The 14,871-nt window shown below is 53.8% G+C and overlaps 7 protein-coding genes across 7 annotated transcripts; 5 read left to right on the plus strand and 2 right to left on the minus strand.

Annotated features, from left to right (window-relative positions):
• Window positions 1–1,457: 1,457 nt before the first annotated feature.
• Window positions 1,458–2,282, plus strand: G647_07328 (uncharacterized protein; the record flags this gene model as incomplete). The annotated part of the gene is made up of 1 exon (XM_008731644.1): window positions 1,458–2,282. The coding sequence occupies one exon, from the start codon at window positions 1,458–1,460 to the stop codon at window positions 2,280–2,282; it is 825 nt and encodes a 274-aa protein (XP_008729866.1).
• Window positions 2,283–3,318: 1,036 nt separating this feature from the next.
• Window positions 3,319–3,771, plus strand: G647_07329 (uncharacterized protein; the record flags this gene model as incomplete). Its single annotated transcript, XM_008731645.1, has 1 exon — window positions 3,319–3,771. The coding sequence occupies one exon, from the start codon at window positions 3,319–3,321 to the stop codon at window positions 3,769–3,771; it is 453 nt and encodes a 150-aa protein (XP_008729867.1).
• Window positions 3,772–4,863: 1,092 nt separating this feature from the next.
• G647_07330 (uncharacterized protein) lies at window positions 4,864–5,462 on the plus strand (the record flags this gene model as incomplete). Its single annotated transcript, XM_008731646.1, has 3 exons — window positions 4,864–4,926; window positions 4,976–5,129; window positions 5,194–5,462. The coding sequence occupies 3 exons, from the start codon at window positions 4,864–4,866 to the stop codon at window positions 5,460–5,462; spliced, it is 486 nt and encodes a 161-aa protein (XP_008729868.1).
• A 488-nt stretch (window positions 5,463–5,950) lies between these two features.
• On the plus strand, window positions 5,951–6,960 carry G647_07331 (uncharacterized protein; the record flags this gene model as incomplete). The annotated part of the gene is made up of 4 exons (XM_008731647.1): window positions 5,951–6,613; window positions 6,678–6,712; window positions 6,745–6,854; window positions 6,911–6,960. 4 exons carry the CDS (start codon window positions 5,951–5,953, stop codon window positions 6,958–6,960), a joined length of 858 nt encoding a protein of 285 aa, XP_008729869.1.
• Window positions 6,961–9,860: 2,900 nt separating this feature from the next.
• Window positions 9,861–12,139, plus strand: G647_07332 (uncharacterized protein; the record flags this gene model as incomplete). The annotated part of the gene is made up of 5 exons (XM_008731648.1): window positions 9,861–10,003; window positions 10,055–10,103; window positions 10,162–10,745; window positions 10,804–10,965; window positions 11,125–12,139. 5 exons carry the CDS (start codon window positions 9,861–9,863, stop codon window positions 12,137–12,139), a joined length of 1,953 nt encoding a protein of 650 aa, XP_008729870.1.
• Window positions 12,140–12,634: 495 nt separating this feature from the next.
• G647_07333 (uncharacterized protein) lies at window positions 12,635–13,789 on the minus strand (the record flags this gene model as incomplete). The annotated part of the gene is made up of 1 exon (XM_008731649.1): window positions 12,635–13,789. The coding sequence occupies one exon, from the start codon at window positions 13,787–13,789 to the stop codon at window positions 12,635–12,637; it is 1,155 nt and encodes a 384-aa protein (XP_008729871.1).
• Window positions 13,790–13,986: 197 nt separating this feature from the next.
• G647_07334 (uncharacterized protein) lies at window positions 13,987–14,121 on the minus strand (the record flags this gene model as incomplete). The annotated part of the gene is made up of 1 exon (XM_008731650.1): window positions 13,987–14,121. The coding sequence occupies one exon, from the start codon at window positions 14,119–14,121 to the stop codon at window positions 13,987–13,989; it is 135 nt and encodes a 44-aa protein (XP_008729872.1).
• Between the last annotated feature and the right edge of the window lie 750 nt (window positions 14,122–14,871).

Here is a 14,871-nt window from a genome sequence, read left to right on the forward strand (position 1 = left end):
CGTCCTTCGGTGTGCAATTCGAAGGCAGCTTTGATCGAACCCTCAAGAGTTGTGGATTTGATTGCCAGAGGTTGATCTTGATATTGCACTTCAGCTGGCGCTTGAAGGTCGTCTGTTTCGCGATTAACGTCGATGATGGAAGTGGTGATGCGCACACAATCGTCGTGGGCTGTGACTGAAAGAAGGATGTTCATTGAAAACGAGGGGTCAGTACTAAGGTATTCATCATAAGTAATAGCTACAGAGGAGGCCGCCGGAGAGAAGGTAGCACATGTGTAATGTTGGAGTTGTTGTTGCTCGAGTCCTCCTTCCCTATCACAGACCTGCGTCAACGAGTTGCAGCTCCCTCTGTGTCAGTGCTTGAGGTCGGGCGCATCTTGCACATCTCTGTACAACAGATTCGTTTTCACTCGAGTGTCTCTGCCTCGAGAACATCTTGTTTCGCCCTCAGTATCATTGGGCTCATCAGATCACAGTGGTCTTCTTCAGACAATAATGCGGCTGCTGGTAGGAGTCCGTTGTAAGTTCAGCCATTGCAAATCCACAACAGTGGGAGATTTTCACCCGCATAGCGGCCTCGAAGCGTTGAAAATCCTGTTCACCTTTCGTGCAAAGCGTCACTTTCCACGCTCAGATCTAGGAAACTGGTTTTTCTCTCTTACGGACGCAAGAGGCTGAAAATGTAGTTGACTTGAAATACCATCATGCTGCAGAGATAAACGGCGCTTTCCCACCAGTACTCCGTTGGCCGCGGATTTCCAAATCATGATTCGTTAGTTACGGCCGAGGAGCTGCTGCTGGCCTCTAAAAGTCTAGCCACTGAATCCTCCGAGGAGCTTCCAAATACCTGCAAGCCCTGGCGACCCTCGGATAGGCCGCTACCAACTACCTGAAGCAGTTCACCCCCTACACCGTAGTGACAAACCCTTCTTGGTCAAGAGCATTCAGGAGGGGAATGGTTGACAAGGAGGCTTAGTAACAATCCCAACGCCCATCCACACACTGGCTTAAGCCACACGGGCTTCCCTGCTGAGTCACGGGCGTGAGTTGCAGGCGCTCGCCATTGATTTGACAGGCGCGATGACAGTTTCTGAAGAAGCTCCGCAATTCGTTTCTGCTTGCTTGAAAGCTCCTCGGCACGGCGCTACGTATTCCAGTCCCTGCATGACGCTTCGATTTCTAACTGTCATGCCATTGAACACTGTGGCGCATGGACCTGGGCTAAATTCACGCGAGGGACTTTGTAATGCAAGCCACGGTTGATTGCGAAGCTGTGTGCAGGGGAGCTTAAGGTAGGAGAGGAGACATATATCATGCGACATCTTGTCGCAGCGGCCCGAGCACTCCATCTTCGACAGCACAACTTCAGCACTTCAATAACAGTACGGACAGGGCGAACACTTCTATACCATAACCCAATCCCACCTCTAACGCCGCGCGCCTGCATACTCTTCACGATGTCGGTCTCAACGTCTGCGAAATCGCTCATCCCCAGTGACCCGGCGAAGGTCATGGTCATCCGCGATATTACCCCCAACATCACCACTCTCAGCGTACCCTTTCTGCGCTTCGGGCACATCAAAGTCGGCGGTCGAGGCACCCTGGTCAAGCTACAGACTGGCAATGTAGCTGTCTTCTCCCCCGTTGCCTTTACCCCGGACGTCCAGGCCAAGCTCAAGTCCTTGGGACCTGTCAAGTACATCGTCGCGCCGGATATCGAACACCACATCTTCATCTCTACATGGGCCAAAGAATACCCCGATGCTGAAGTCATTGGCATGGAAGGCCTGCCCGAGAAGAGAGAGGGTGACCCCGCTACAAGAGGCACGAAATTTGCACATGTCTTCTCTGCGAAGAACAAGCTCGACCTCAAGATCAGCCCTGAATTTGACGCCGAATTCTCCTACGAATACTTCCACTCCCACGTCAACAAGGAGCTCGTTTTCCTGCACAAGCCAAGCAGGACCATGATTGAGGCAGATTTGATCTTCAACCTTCCAGCCACTGAGCAGTACTCGAAGACCGGCCTGGATGCCAGATCCGGCATCCTCACCAAGCTTTTCGGAGGCGTCATGAACACCAGGGGCGACGCAACCTGGCATAAACGCTTCCTGTGGTACGCGGCTGGCAGCAAAGACAGGAAGGGCTTCGCAGAGTCGGCGAAGCGAATCAAGGCCTGGGACTATGACAGAGTCATCCCCTGTCACGGCGACGTGATTGAGACAGGCGGCAAGGCTGCTGTCGATAAGATAACGAGTTGGTTCACGGAGAGCAAGCACTGAACTGCCAAGGTCATATGAGGAGCCTTTTGCTTGTTTGCACATTCATAGCCCAGAGATACCAGTGTACATGCGTGTTGATAGATCCTAATGTTGTGAAAATATCCATCAATTTCGCTCGTCCTACTGAAGTGTCATTTTTCACTGGCTTGGCAGATAGAGAAGTGTGAGATCTGGTCGGAGCCCATGATGTCTAAGTTGTTCCCTAGAGCTTTGCCAATTCGTCTCCGGGGCTTGTCTCGTGGATTATGGCGATAAACTCCTCGATTACCTGATCTTTATCCGATCACAAAACGCAAGTTCCAAAGGAATCTGTTCCGGATACGTGAAAGAAGTTCACCTCCGCATTCGAGCTTGGTGATCGGCGTCAACGACAAAGATTTCTGGGGTAAAATTTGTTCCGAGTCCGTCATGCCAAATCTCTCTTGAGCCTTCCATCAAAACATGCATCAAGAGATTCGAGGTCAATACACGCATTGGAGAGACAAACAGCGTCGAGCTTGTAGTGTGCTCGGTTGACCTGCCGAATGGAATGTCCAAATACTTTGTTAAGTAGTCGAGTCCACTCGTAAATGGTCATTGCAAGTATCCGGAGTGCAAGTGAGAAGTTTTGAGGCGCCACCCTTCCTCGTAATCGTGTAGCTCGGACGAAGATCTGGAAAATGAGACACATGTGAGCCATTGGTGAAGCCAGTGCGGTATCAGCCTCCTCCATCAACGGGGTGAGCCGCCAGCAGTTTTACTTGGTTCAGCGCCCAAGAACGCGCTACAGACGCGTTTCACGCTGATACTTTGGGAAAGATCAACATCAACTATCGCAATGTGCACAGTACTTTAGTTGAACAGTGACTGAAAACGGCCATTTGAAGTGAAGCGTACAAGACAGACATCCTATTTTCTCGGCGACTTGGAGCTTTGCCTCCTCTCTTCTCATCTTCATCGTATCTACCTCGTACCACTCGAACCACGGCCAGCTGTTCAAACTTGAAATACCGCAGAAACTCCAAGAACTGGGCCCTTGATTCATAACCACAACATCATGGCCTCTCCCACACCTAAAGAGCGTTTCACGGAAGCCTCCAAGCATGCCTCCCTCATCCGTGCCCTGCTCGCCCACCCTTCAATGCGGCTGAACCCCGAAGGGCTTCCCGACCGGTCAAATACCCCTTCCACACTCTACAACGTCGCCGACTTCGAGATTTCCACTTACAAAAAGTATCTCCTTCCGATCTTGCCTCCTGATGCCGAGAAAAACTCCAAGGCCCTAGCCATCGCGAAGGCAGACGAAGTGAAAGAGAATGCAAGCTTGTTGACCGATGATATGTATCCGCGCATGAACGTTGGTGGGTTCATGGAGAAATGGACGGATGCTGTTGGTAGAACGGTAATGATTACAAGTATCATTCTTGACGCGAGAAAGCAGATCCTCTTCGGCGGGGTTTTTGACTTTGGCGAGGCGGTCAAGGAGGCGGCGAGGGCGTTGCAGCCTTGAGCGGCATCTTCAGATGTTATGGCAGAACAGAACAGATGAAGCGGGTGTGGTTAGGGCTGCGGAGCCAAATCTTTTGGGCATCCAGCTGGGAGGATCGTTTGGGCTGTACTCCGTACAGCTGTGGTGTCAGCGTAGATGCCTTGCTCATACACCTCTATGCGGTTCCCACGACTTGTCCTTGACCAGGACGAAAGGAGACACAAGGAGAAAGGACTCTCAATGCCGAGGCTTCATCACATAGGCGGTTCTGCCTGCAAGGGCTGACGTGTGCTTCTTGTGTGCTATCTGAGGGCGCTGTCGCGACAATGAGCATGCCGAAGGACCGACATGCCTAAATCCCCCGACAACGCAGGCTCAATCACCGTGAATGCACTGTCGTGAGGCTGTGACCATCGACGTACCTCGTACTCTGGAAAGGCACACAGCTGCAGAAAAACGAGGCTGGCTTCAGCCCTGTCATACCCCAGTACGTCAGCGACGGCAATCGCTGCAGGGATCTGCAATTAATTTCCGAGAAGCATCGTCTCGCTTACCGGTTTTCATCCGCACCTCTTTTTTCTCTTAGGTCAGTTCAGCCTGCCCAGCTTTTCAGTCCCCCAAGTCTATCGTATGGACCGGAATCTGCCATGGGTGCCGCCCAGTTTTGGTAGGATGTTGTTGTACCTCTTCAGCTCGTCCAATGGCGTGATGCCAGCATCATGTCAACACGTTTCATGCTGTGTCACGCGCCCCAAACCTGGGCCCAAATCAAGGTCTTGGTAGGACAACGCTCCTTGTCGTTGCACAAATTCAAGGTATGGTTTGGCGATCGCAATGGTGGCGAGTGTACCAGAGTGATTTGAGAGGTGTGATGCATGTGGCTGGCGCCGCGCAGAGGGCAAACAAGATGAATTCCGGTGTACCTTTGTGTTGACGAGCAACCAATACAAGAGGTCAGTCGTCACTCATGAGGTCTGCCTCACCTTCACCGTGACCACTTTTAGATGCTCTCCGATCCGCCTTCCTCATCTTGCATCTTTGTCTTCCTAGTTCCACATTCTACCAGCATCTCTCACGGACGAAATTTCGAAAATATCGAGACAAACCCTCAAAATGCCCGTCATTTCGAGGATCCTCTCAGTGGGCCTTCGTGCCTGCCAGATCGCTTTCGCCGGAGTGAGTTCGCCTTTAGCATGATTGCAAGTCGATCTCTGACATTCCCCAGGTCGTCGCTGGCATCGTCGGGTCTTACCTTCACGACTACCATGACGGCAATGGCTGGCCGCTTGCGCGCTTGATCTACATCGAAGTCGTCGCCGGGATCTCTCTTCTACTCGGGTTGCTCTGGTTGCTCCCTTTCTCCGGCGGCTTCTTCCACTGTAAGTTCGGGCTGGCTCTGCCCGTCGAAAAGAAGTGAGAGGTGACAAGTGCTTTTCTCGACAGGGCCTATGGACATCCTCCTCTCCTTTGCCTGGTTTGCCTCCTTTGGCCTCCTGGTTGAAAGGCTGGGCGACTCAACCTGCAACGGAGACACGTTCGACTGGAACCAAATCAGCTTCCACGGCTTTTGTGGTCGCTACAGATCTGCCGAGGCCTTCTCGTTCTTGTCCGCCGTCTTCTGGCTCTTGAGTGCGATTGTTGGTCTCTGGTTCATTCATCGCGATGGCCGCAAGAAGACTACCGTGGTGGCGCCTGCGGGCGAGGGAGCGTAAGCCTGCGTTTCACGGTTCTGCTGGGGTACATGTACTCACAAAGTGTCCCAGGCGAGTTCGACGCCCATGGTACCGCCGCAACCGCGTCTAGGTGCAGTCTACAAAATGTCATGGAAATGAGTCACAAGGTGGGCGAGGAATAGCTGGTCTTGGATCAAGACGACTTATTACTGGGGGATACGGCGCGCAAAGTTGATCCCTTTTTGTTTTGTCAGAGATACCCACTTTGCGAACCGCTGCACTATGCGCATGGTACTGGAACGGAGTTTTGCTGGCTCACCACTAATACTGAAGGTCGACTCGCTGGTGATGGATGCATTTTGCGGTTGTCAATACTGTTTCCAGCCTCACTAAATCATATCCCTCCTACTAATAAGGTCCCATTCTGCTGCTACAAGTACTTCTTCTCTCTTTCATATGGATTTGCGACTGGCTTGCGGGTATACGACAACGCAATCATCGATATGAAAGGCGTCCCTGCCGTCAGCATGCCCGAAGTCCAAAGGCGGACGGTGAGCTCCAACCCAGGCTTAGGGCTGCTCTTCAGACTGCCGCAAGAACTCCGCGACATGATCTATGCGTTCTACTTTGAGCGAGCTGAAGTAGAATGGGAGTACGAGAAGTCCTGGCAGCCACCGTCCTTTTCCATGGCCTACCACAAGCGCTACCCTAGAGATCTGCTTTCCGCGTCTAGAGAGGTCTACGCTCAAGCCCAGCGATACGAATATCATGACCTCTGTCTCGTTATCTCGCACAAGGAGGCTCGGCACCCTCCAAAATTATATCGGCTTGTGCGACACATTCGATTTATCGAAGCTGCGATCCCCATTTTTTCAGGACACCTTCCCTTCTTCAGCAATGCAAAATTGCTTGCGAACCTCCGCACCGTCACCTTTGTTCCTTCCGGGTCCTTTGTGTCCGCGTCGATGGTGGTGATGTACAAATGGCTCGAAGAACTCCTTCTACAGGGATGCACGGAGCAAGTTCTAAGCGAAGTGCGACACCAACTACGACTGAAGCGCTGTGTCCCACCCGTTTTCACGACGCCCACGACCGCTGCCCCTGAGACGAGGCTGCATTGGCTTGTCGTGCTCCCATGCAGAGTCTGTAGGTGGGACGTGATAAAGGCCAAATCGGAGCATGTTGATATCGTAAGCAATCGACCATGCCCCTGAACGTCTGTCAGCTACAAACCCGTCTCTGACAGCCGCATAGGATCTTCACATCTCCGCGAAACCGCTACGGATCGAGTACGTCCAGTACAGACGCTATTGCTACCCAGTTCCAAAGCCTCCGAGAGAGCCACCCCTCCGTTCCTCGGCAATATGGCCCTCGCCGCCGGATCATGGGCACACAAGGGCTGCGAAAGTGAGGCTAATCGATCGCTTACTGGTACGTCGAATCGAGCGGGGGTCATGTATTAGACCACGACACTGACAATCGCGTAGAACAAACGCCGCCATCTCCAGCTTCACTACAGGAGGATGCAGCTCGCTGAGACGGGCGCATGTACCGTGGTCGTCGAAGAGCTTCTCGCGCAGCAATCGCGACGATTTGCCTATCTCGAATGTCGCTACTCCGCGGGTAATAGACCTTGCGGCTGGTACCCCGCCACCATGGACGGGCCGTCAGGCTTCGACCACGGGCAGTCGAGCATGAGACATGACAGACGCAGCAATCCATGGGTTTGGGCACCGCTGTTCCAGGCCTTTTACTGGACGACGGTGCACTTTCTTTCCTGGGGAAGAATTAGCAGGCGTCGCCATGGAAGCTGAGAGCCTGTACATTGCTCGGCTACTCTGTCAGCATTAGAAGACAAGAGCAAGGGAGGCCGCCTGTTGTTTGTTTATCGGACGTTCAGCGGCGGGAGTGGCGGAGCGAGAACGCACAGGCCCTGTGCGGCAACAATGCCATCTGGCCACAGCGCTGCTGTTTGCCATGAGGCGAGAAGCTACCAAACTACCCAGGAGGTATCAGCTGGCAGGTATGTAGTCCACTAGAGCGATCGCTTGCTATAGCCCGGACCAGGAAAAGAGGTCATCAAGTTCAGTGCTAGACCAGTCCAGAACTAGCTGCCGTCCCAACCTTCTTGTTCTTTCACTGTTTTGCTTCTTCTCAACAAGTCAAGTGTTGAGTCCGTGGGTTAAGGAAGACCACTCCGTAGATCTGGTCCAGCGTCATAGACTTTCATGGAGTAGGTGCTGCTCTCCATCCATTCACCTTCAGGGTGGGCCCTTGTTCATCTCCTTTACCGTAACCACAATTCTCACACCGTGCGCGCTATCAGGTTGTAGGTAAATCCCATATTCAGCAAAGCTCAGTCTCAAGGCCCAGCGCCTTCCTCTCTCAGTCCAGTCCCAGCAGCAAGGATCTGCCTCGTGATACATGGCTTGGCAGTGGAGATACATCAAGCAGAACCCTATCCACATCTGTTCACCCACCTTTGGAATCTAGGCCCTGCACAGCTCCAAGTAACAGGAATGAAGCTCACATCGGGCCGCCTCTTGGGTGTTGATGGCAGCATTCAGCATCTCAGTCAAGAGGCTTTACCCTGGTTCTAGGCTCTTTGAAGTCTAGACCTCGATATGGCAACTGATTCCCGCATCAAAGCCGACAAGGCGTATAAAGGTCCGTAGGGCAATATCACTTGACGCTAACGAGGTGCATGCGCGTAGAAAGAGCCGTGAGGCGTTGCGGATTGCGACGTGGGCTGCGACAAGCGTGGCCTTGTGTGGAGACAAAGTTCAGGGCGCGAGTTCCTACTGCATCAGTCCAAAGTCAAGGACAAGAACGGACATTCAGAGACTCTGCTCTCACGGCGAAAGAGACAGTTTTGGGCTTTTTCACGAGGACCGATCAATTGGCTGCCAGTCAGAATTGAAATAGAAGGTCCTGAAAGGCCATACCAGCACAACTCTGTCTCTGCTGCCAGGACTCTTGAGAAGAGACGATTGACTGCTGCATTGAAGAGATCCATCCAGAACAGCTCTTGAGGCTGGTGATGGTGGTTTCATTGTTGACTCAGCGGAGCATTTCGGTCGAGTTGCTCCAGCAGCCAATCGCCTCAGTTCTCTCTCACTTCCTCTTCACTTTCGGCCACGACCTCAACACCCGCTGTTGATTGCTTTTTGTCGCTTGGGATTTCCTGGATCCTTCGTCAATGTGACCTCTGAACCCCAACCATAATCGGCTCGCTGCACTGTTTGACTTTGATGGACGCGTCACGCGCCGGGCATCAACGGCGACAATATGCAGAAATGTCAGGAATGTCAATGCTCCCGGCTTGCGCAAGCGCTGACATTGTCGGTAACTTATACCTCAATGTCATCTAGTTCGACTCTCTCAACAGCACGCGTGTTACAGATCATTCATACGAGCCAGTCAGCTCTGAGCCGTCGGACCATTTTACCGGACCTTCACACTACCTTCTACGACTCACCCGAAGTATGCCTTGCCAGCTGCATCTCAGCCAGGAGCTGGGTATGACGTCAGTGCTACGCCCAAGCACCAGCGCCTAGACCAGTGCAAACTGCAGAAGCTTGCGCGACAAGGTTGCTTCGGCATTCGCAGCCGTACAGTGTGCGTTCAAGGCTCCGCCGAGCCTTGCCAAGGTCGATCTCCGCCCTGGGCGGTTGCACACACAGTGTTGAGCGAGTCTTGGAGGCGCCCGCCCGCCGTTACATCTGCGCCCGTGCATCTGCTTGTGCGCCTTTTTCATCCACTCCGCACCCCACCACTTGGATTTTCTGCTCTGCCGATCACGGCGTATGAGCGGCCTATTCTCCTCGTCGCGGAGGCCATGTAAGATCTATGGCGGGCCTTCAGATTGCCAGCGCCGCAACTCCTCGTTCAGACATGCCGCCGATTGACTTTTCGAGCTTTGCCACGTCAACCTTATGTCGTCGGAAGCGCATGCCCAAAATACGGCGAGCGGCAATCATAAAACAAGCCCACATGAACCGTGACTACTCACTAACTAGGCACTGTCAATGTCGAATGACATGTGCCAACCGCAGCCTGCATCTCTTTTCTTGGTCATGTGGAGCTCTTCTCCGCCGCCAAGGGCGCGGCGCAATGACAACAGTGGAGCGCATTGTTCTTCCAGAAGCGGCCGGGGGTGTTCTGGTCTCGCAGGTGGACCGTCAAACCAAAATGAGCCCGCAGTCACTGGGGGGCCTTGCTCTTCAACATCAATGACGGATTGAACGATGTTACCACAATGCGTCCGCTTGAAGGCAAGCTGATCAGCGAGCGGGGTCCCCACGAAAATGTCAAAATGTCCTAGTATATCAGAAACATGACCCCGTGCTTTCCTTCCTCTTCAACTCAACCCATTTTCCTGTTCACCTTGGAGCGGTTCAGCCATCACGTCGGCTGGCCCAGCAAATCGACGCCAAGATGTCGGACGCGAAAGACATCAGATACTCCACCACCGGACAGACTAATGGCCAACAAGCAGACCACTATGAGAAAGGCCCAAGCCAGGAGCGCCGCCGCTCCTCTATCGTGGACCTTAACAGAGATAAGAACCTAGATGCCAAGTATGCGAGCCGTCTTGTTTTTTTCGTGGCCTCCGCTAACCTTGGCAAAAGGATCTCGAACCCTCTGGCCGATATACCCCGAGAAGATTTGTTCGCGGATGTGCGTGTCATCGGATTTTCCGTGATTTCAATTCACCAGCTGACAAGGCGTAATCCAGGTCGAGGACTTTGCAAATCGCCATGGCCTTACTGCGGAACTTGAGCTTCTCCAAAAGGGCGCCCTGGTGGCACAGAATCCCAGCCAGTTCGAGAACCTCAGTGTGCTCGACGAAACCGAAAAGGATTGCCTGCGTATCGAGGTCAACAGGAAATGGAAGCACCCCATGAAACTCTACATGACCGTCATTGTGTGCTCGATCGGTGCCGCCGTCCAGGGCTGGGATCAAACGGGCACCAACGGCGCCAATCTGTCGTTCCCCGAAGCCTTTGGCCTCAATACCCCGGAGGGTCAGCCCGGCTACGAGCGAGACTTCTGGATCATCGGTCTGGTCAACTCAGCCCCCTATATCGGCAGTGCCTTCCTAGGCTGTTGGCTCTCGGATCCCATGAACTTCTACTTTGGACGTCGTGGCACCATTTTCACGTCCGCAATCTTCCTCATCGCCACGCCCATCGGAGGTGCATTCTCGCAAAACTGGGAGCAATTGCTGGCGACTCGCGTTCTAATGGGCATTGGTATGGGTCTCAAGGGTGCCACCACGCCGGTCTTTGCCGCGGAGAATTCACCCGCTGCCATTCGAGGGTAAGAAATGTCCTTGCCACCGAAATATGTGTCGGGAACTAAGCTGACCGAGCTGTAGCGCTCTTGTGATGACCTGGCAATTTTGGACCGCCTTTGGTATCTTCCTGGGCACTGCGTTTAACCTTGCCGTTTGGAATGCCGGCGACATTGGCTGGCGCCTGCAGCTAGGCTCGGCCTTTATCCCTGCTGTCCCTCTTGCCATTCTCGTTTATCTCTGCCCGTAAGTCGGCCCTTTTTCCCCTGTCAATACTGGGCTGTGCGTGATTTACCATTGTGACTGCGCCTGTTTTGGATCTGTGCTTGGGTCACCACTCTCGCGGACAGCTCCGCTTCATGGATGCGAGACTCCGATTCGCTAACACATGCGTGTCTACCCCAGGGAGAGTCCAAGATGGTACATCAAGCACGGCAAAGTAGCCAAGGCGTACCAATCGCTGCTGAGGCTACGGAACCACCCGCTCCTCGCGGCGCGCGACCTGTACTACATCAGCACACAGATCCAGATCGAGCACGAGATCGTGGGCAACTCGACGTACATTACGCGGTTCACGCAGTTGTTCACGATGCCGCGCGTGCGACGCGCCACGCTGGCTTCATTTGTGGTCATGATCGCGCAGCAGATGTGCGGCATCAACATCATGGCCTTTTACTCGTCGACCATCTTCCGCGAGGGCGGCGCGTCCGACTTCATCGCCCTGCTCGGCTCCTTTGGCTTCGGCGCCGTCAACTTCATCTTTGCCATCCCCGCGTTCCTGACCATCGACACCTTCGGCCGCCGCTCGCTCTTGTTGTTTACGTTTCCCAACATGGCCTGGACGCTCCTCGCGGCGGGCTTCGCGTTCTACATCCCGAGATCGAGCTCCGCGCATTTAGGGGTTATCGCTCTGTTCGTGTACCTCTTCGCGGCGTTTTACTCCCCGGGCGAAGGGCCCGTGCCCTTCACCTACTCGGCCGAGGTCTTCCCGCTGTCGCACCGCGAGGTGGGCATGGGGTGGGCCGTGGCGACGTGCCTGTTTTGGGCGGCCGTGCTGGGCCTGACGTTCCCCAAGATCCTCGAGGCGTTCACGCCCACGGGCGCGTTCGGCTTCTTCGCGGGTCTCAACGTGGTGGCCCTGATCATGATCTTCTTCTGGGTGCCCGAGACGAAACAGCGCACGCTCGAGGAACTCGACTACATCTTCGCCGTGCCCACCCACCGCTTCATGTCCTACCAGACGGGCACTTGGCTGCCGTGGTTCATCAAGCGCTACATCTTCTGGAACAAGTCCGCCGAGCTCAAGCCGCTGTACACGTTTGAGAATGGCGTCATGATGGACATCAAGGATCAGAAGCGCCACGCCGAACGCGAGAGGGCCGCCAGTCTGAGCCAGGAGGCGGCCAAGTCACCCGCTTAAGGGGATATGGATATGGGTTGACGTGCGTACGTGCGGGCAACGAACGAGGGGTACGAAGGTAGAAAGCGTAGAAACGGGCGAGTTAGTCAAGTCGATTAGTCAGTTAGTCAGTCGGTACGCTTAAGGCTTAAGTGACAGAGAACACTCACGTTTCGACAGATGAAAGGGCAAGAAATCTATTTCATCTTATATCCCTTATGAGGGTGTAGACGAGGATAACAGAGGCTATAGCTATATCTATAGCTATACGGTATACGTACCCTGCCCTGCATGCAGACGTGCACGATGCCTTGACGACACTATCGTCCGACACAGTGGGCGGTCTACAGTAGCTAGGAATCTACACTGGCCAACCTGATCAGGTCCAAAGTCCGCCATCCACGAGATCCAATTGACAAGTCCTCGCCATCTGGCTGTGTTGGCTCCTCATACGGCTCGTATAAGGTAGCAGTCTTAGGCCCAGTCAGACGCGCCAAACGTGCTCGGCTTCGAATCTCAAAGTCGGAGCTCCCGGCGACTTTTTCGAAGAAGAATGGCTACGCTTGTTCCCGGAAACTGGTAGAGGACATCGCCTGCTTCCGTGCGCGTCGTTGCGAATCCGAGATGCACCCCGTCCAAGGAGGAATCTTGATGCTCTGGACGCGTACGCTGCCAGGTGAAGGCGAAGAGATCCCTAGGTGATACTCTCCACTGGTTGTACGGCGTGCAGATATTGTCGAGGTCCGCAGTAGTCCCTGCCGAAAAGGATGCGTCATGGGCAGATGCAACCTCCTGGCTAGGTTGGATGACTCTCGTAATAGGAGTGGGGACGTCAAAATGCGTCAGCTCTTGACATCTCTCTCGCAAAGCCTGTTTGTGGTAGAATAGCGGTCCTTCGTCGACTCTGGATGCCGTGACGATGCCTCGCCTACAGAGCATGCTGATGACTTGGCAGTTGTCGCCAACTGTGTCAGAACGCATGGAGTAAGCCTGGGTTGTAGGAACGAGCTCGTCCACCTTGATTCCAATTTGCTCGCTCAGCGCAAGAGCAAATGGTATCGCCTTTGTTGGGTGTAGGCTCTGCCGAGCAAATGAGAACTCAACGGTGGTCAGCAACAACTCAAGCTTGCTCACATCATACGAAACAGGGAAGCTTTCACTAGCCAGCCTCGACATCGACACTAGCGCGTATACCTTGTCTAGAGGTTCGGCGCACTCGGCAGATGCGTAGTTGTATATTAACTGCTCCAAAGTCAAATCAGGTCCACGTGGGGACTGGTGGAGATCGAGAATCCGAGCTGCGAGACTGTTCTCAACGCTATTCGATTCGAGCCGTCGACGGCTTTGGCGGCTTTCTTTGACCCACGAAGTGTATTTGTGGACCAATTTCCTGACATGCGTGAATGGAACGGTGAAGCCACCGCAACATATCTGGGCGGATCTTGCAAAAGCGAGCTCTTGTATAATCCAGCGCCTGTGCCAGTATTCGTGGTCGAAAAAGGCCTCCAGGATATCCAGAGAAGCCTCCAAGTCGGTCGGGTAAGTTGGGGAAGACAGCCAGAATGCATCTGATATAGATCTACGACGACCGCTGTTAACTCCCTCCAACCAAATATCATGGTTCTCCAGCCATGCCACTACGTCAACAGCGGTCTGGAAGATCGAGGCCATTTTGCGCACCTGCTGGGTGTTAGGACCCCGAACGCTCTTCCGATACAAGCGGATTCTTGAAAGGCAGGCTTCGCGTAGATGTGTTTGCAGAAAGACTAACCTGGGCGCTCCTCTCTAAGTTGTCCCGTTGGTTAATGCAGATGGCATCAATCCAGTATGTCTGAGGGGGATGAGCATGTCGAAGGTCGAGCAGTAATTCATGTAAATTCCGTCTCACCTGGAACTCGAGACCGTTGACAAGTATCGTCTTGTTGGCTGGACGCGGTCCCCATGTGTAGGAGACGGCATTGTACAGTGGCTGTGCGGCAAGACGAGCGAGCCTCAGACGGCATCTTATCGGCTCGTTATTGTCTCCTGGCAGGAGCTCCAGAAGTCGAAAATCATGGATTTTATTCAGCCTCTCGTACACATAGTTCTGGCGCCTCTGACGATTGAGAAAGTCTGGACAAGCAGGACGGGTCCTTCTCGCTGGAGCCTGGGGATTTGCCTTGTCTCTCTCCTCCAGATAGGCATCGCGAGATCGTTGTCAGTGCACACGGCAGAGGCTATGGACGTTCTTCGCTTTCGTGACAGAAACAGGCTCTCTTAGGTCTGCTTCGTTGCGCAAGCACACTCCATTGCTCGGCCAGGAAGACACCGTTCGCGGTCGCCGGTTGTTGCGAATGAGGAAGAAAAGAAGATCATGCCAGCCTGACGCGGCTGGAAGGCGTGAAAAGGTGAATCCCGCGAAGCCAATAGAGGAGGGGCCGGATGGCGAGGAACACGAGCGCGGCTGAGTGACCATCCCCGCCCGCCTCGATTGATCCGGCGCGGCGTCCAAGGGTTAGTACGTCAAAGGTTGTAAGACCCTGCGACGTCGAGCATCGATGGAGACGAGAAGCGGCAGTCGAACGCATGCGTGCTTCGAATCACACGACTAAGCCTCTTCAACTGTTAACGTCATGCTGGCAAAGCGCGATGAAAGGCAAGGCAAGGCAGGCAGGGCATTTTGGCGGCAAGAACGACTATAAGTACAAGGCCGAGGTATTTATAATATAGTCGAGGTATTGGCACTGGCCTGGGCTTCAGCGCTTATCATCGTC

This window comes from Cladophialophora carrionii (genome assembly GCF_000365165.1).
Source record: "Cladophialophora carrionii CBS 160.54 unplaced genomic scaffold supercont1.6, whole genome shotgun sequence".
In the NCBI taxonomy this organism is placed as follows: Eukaryota; Fungi; Ascomycota; class Eurotiomycetes; order Chaetothyriales; family Herpotrichiellaceae; genus Cladophialophora; species Cladophialophora carrionii.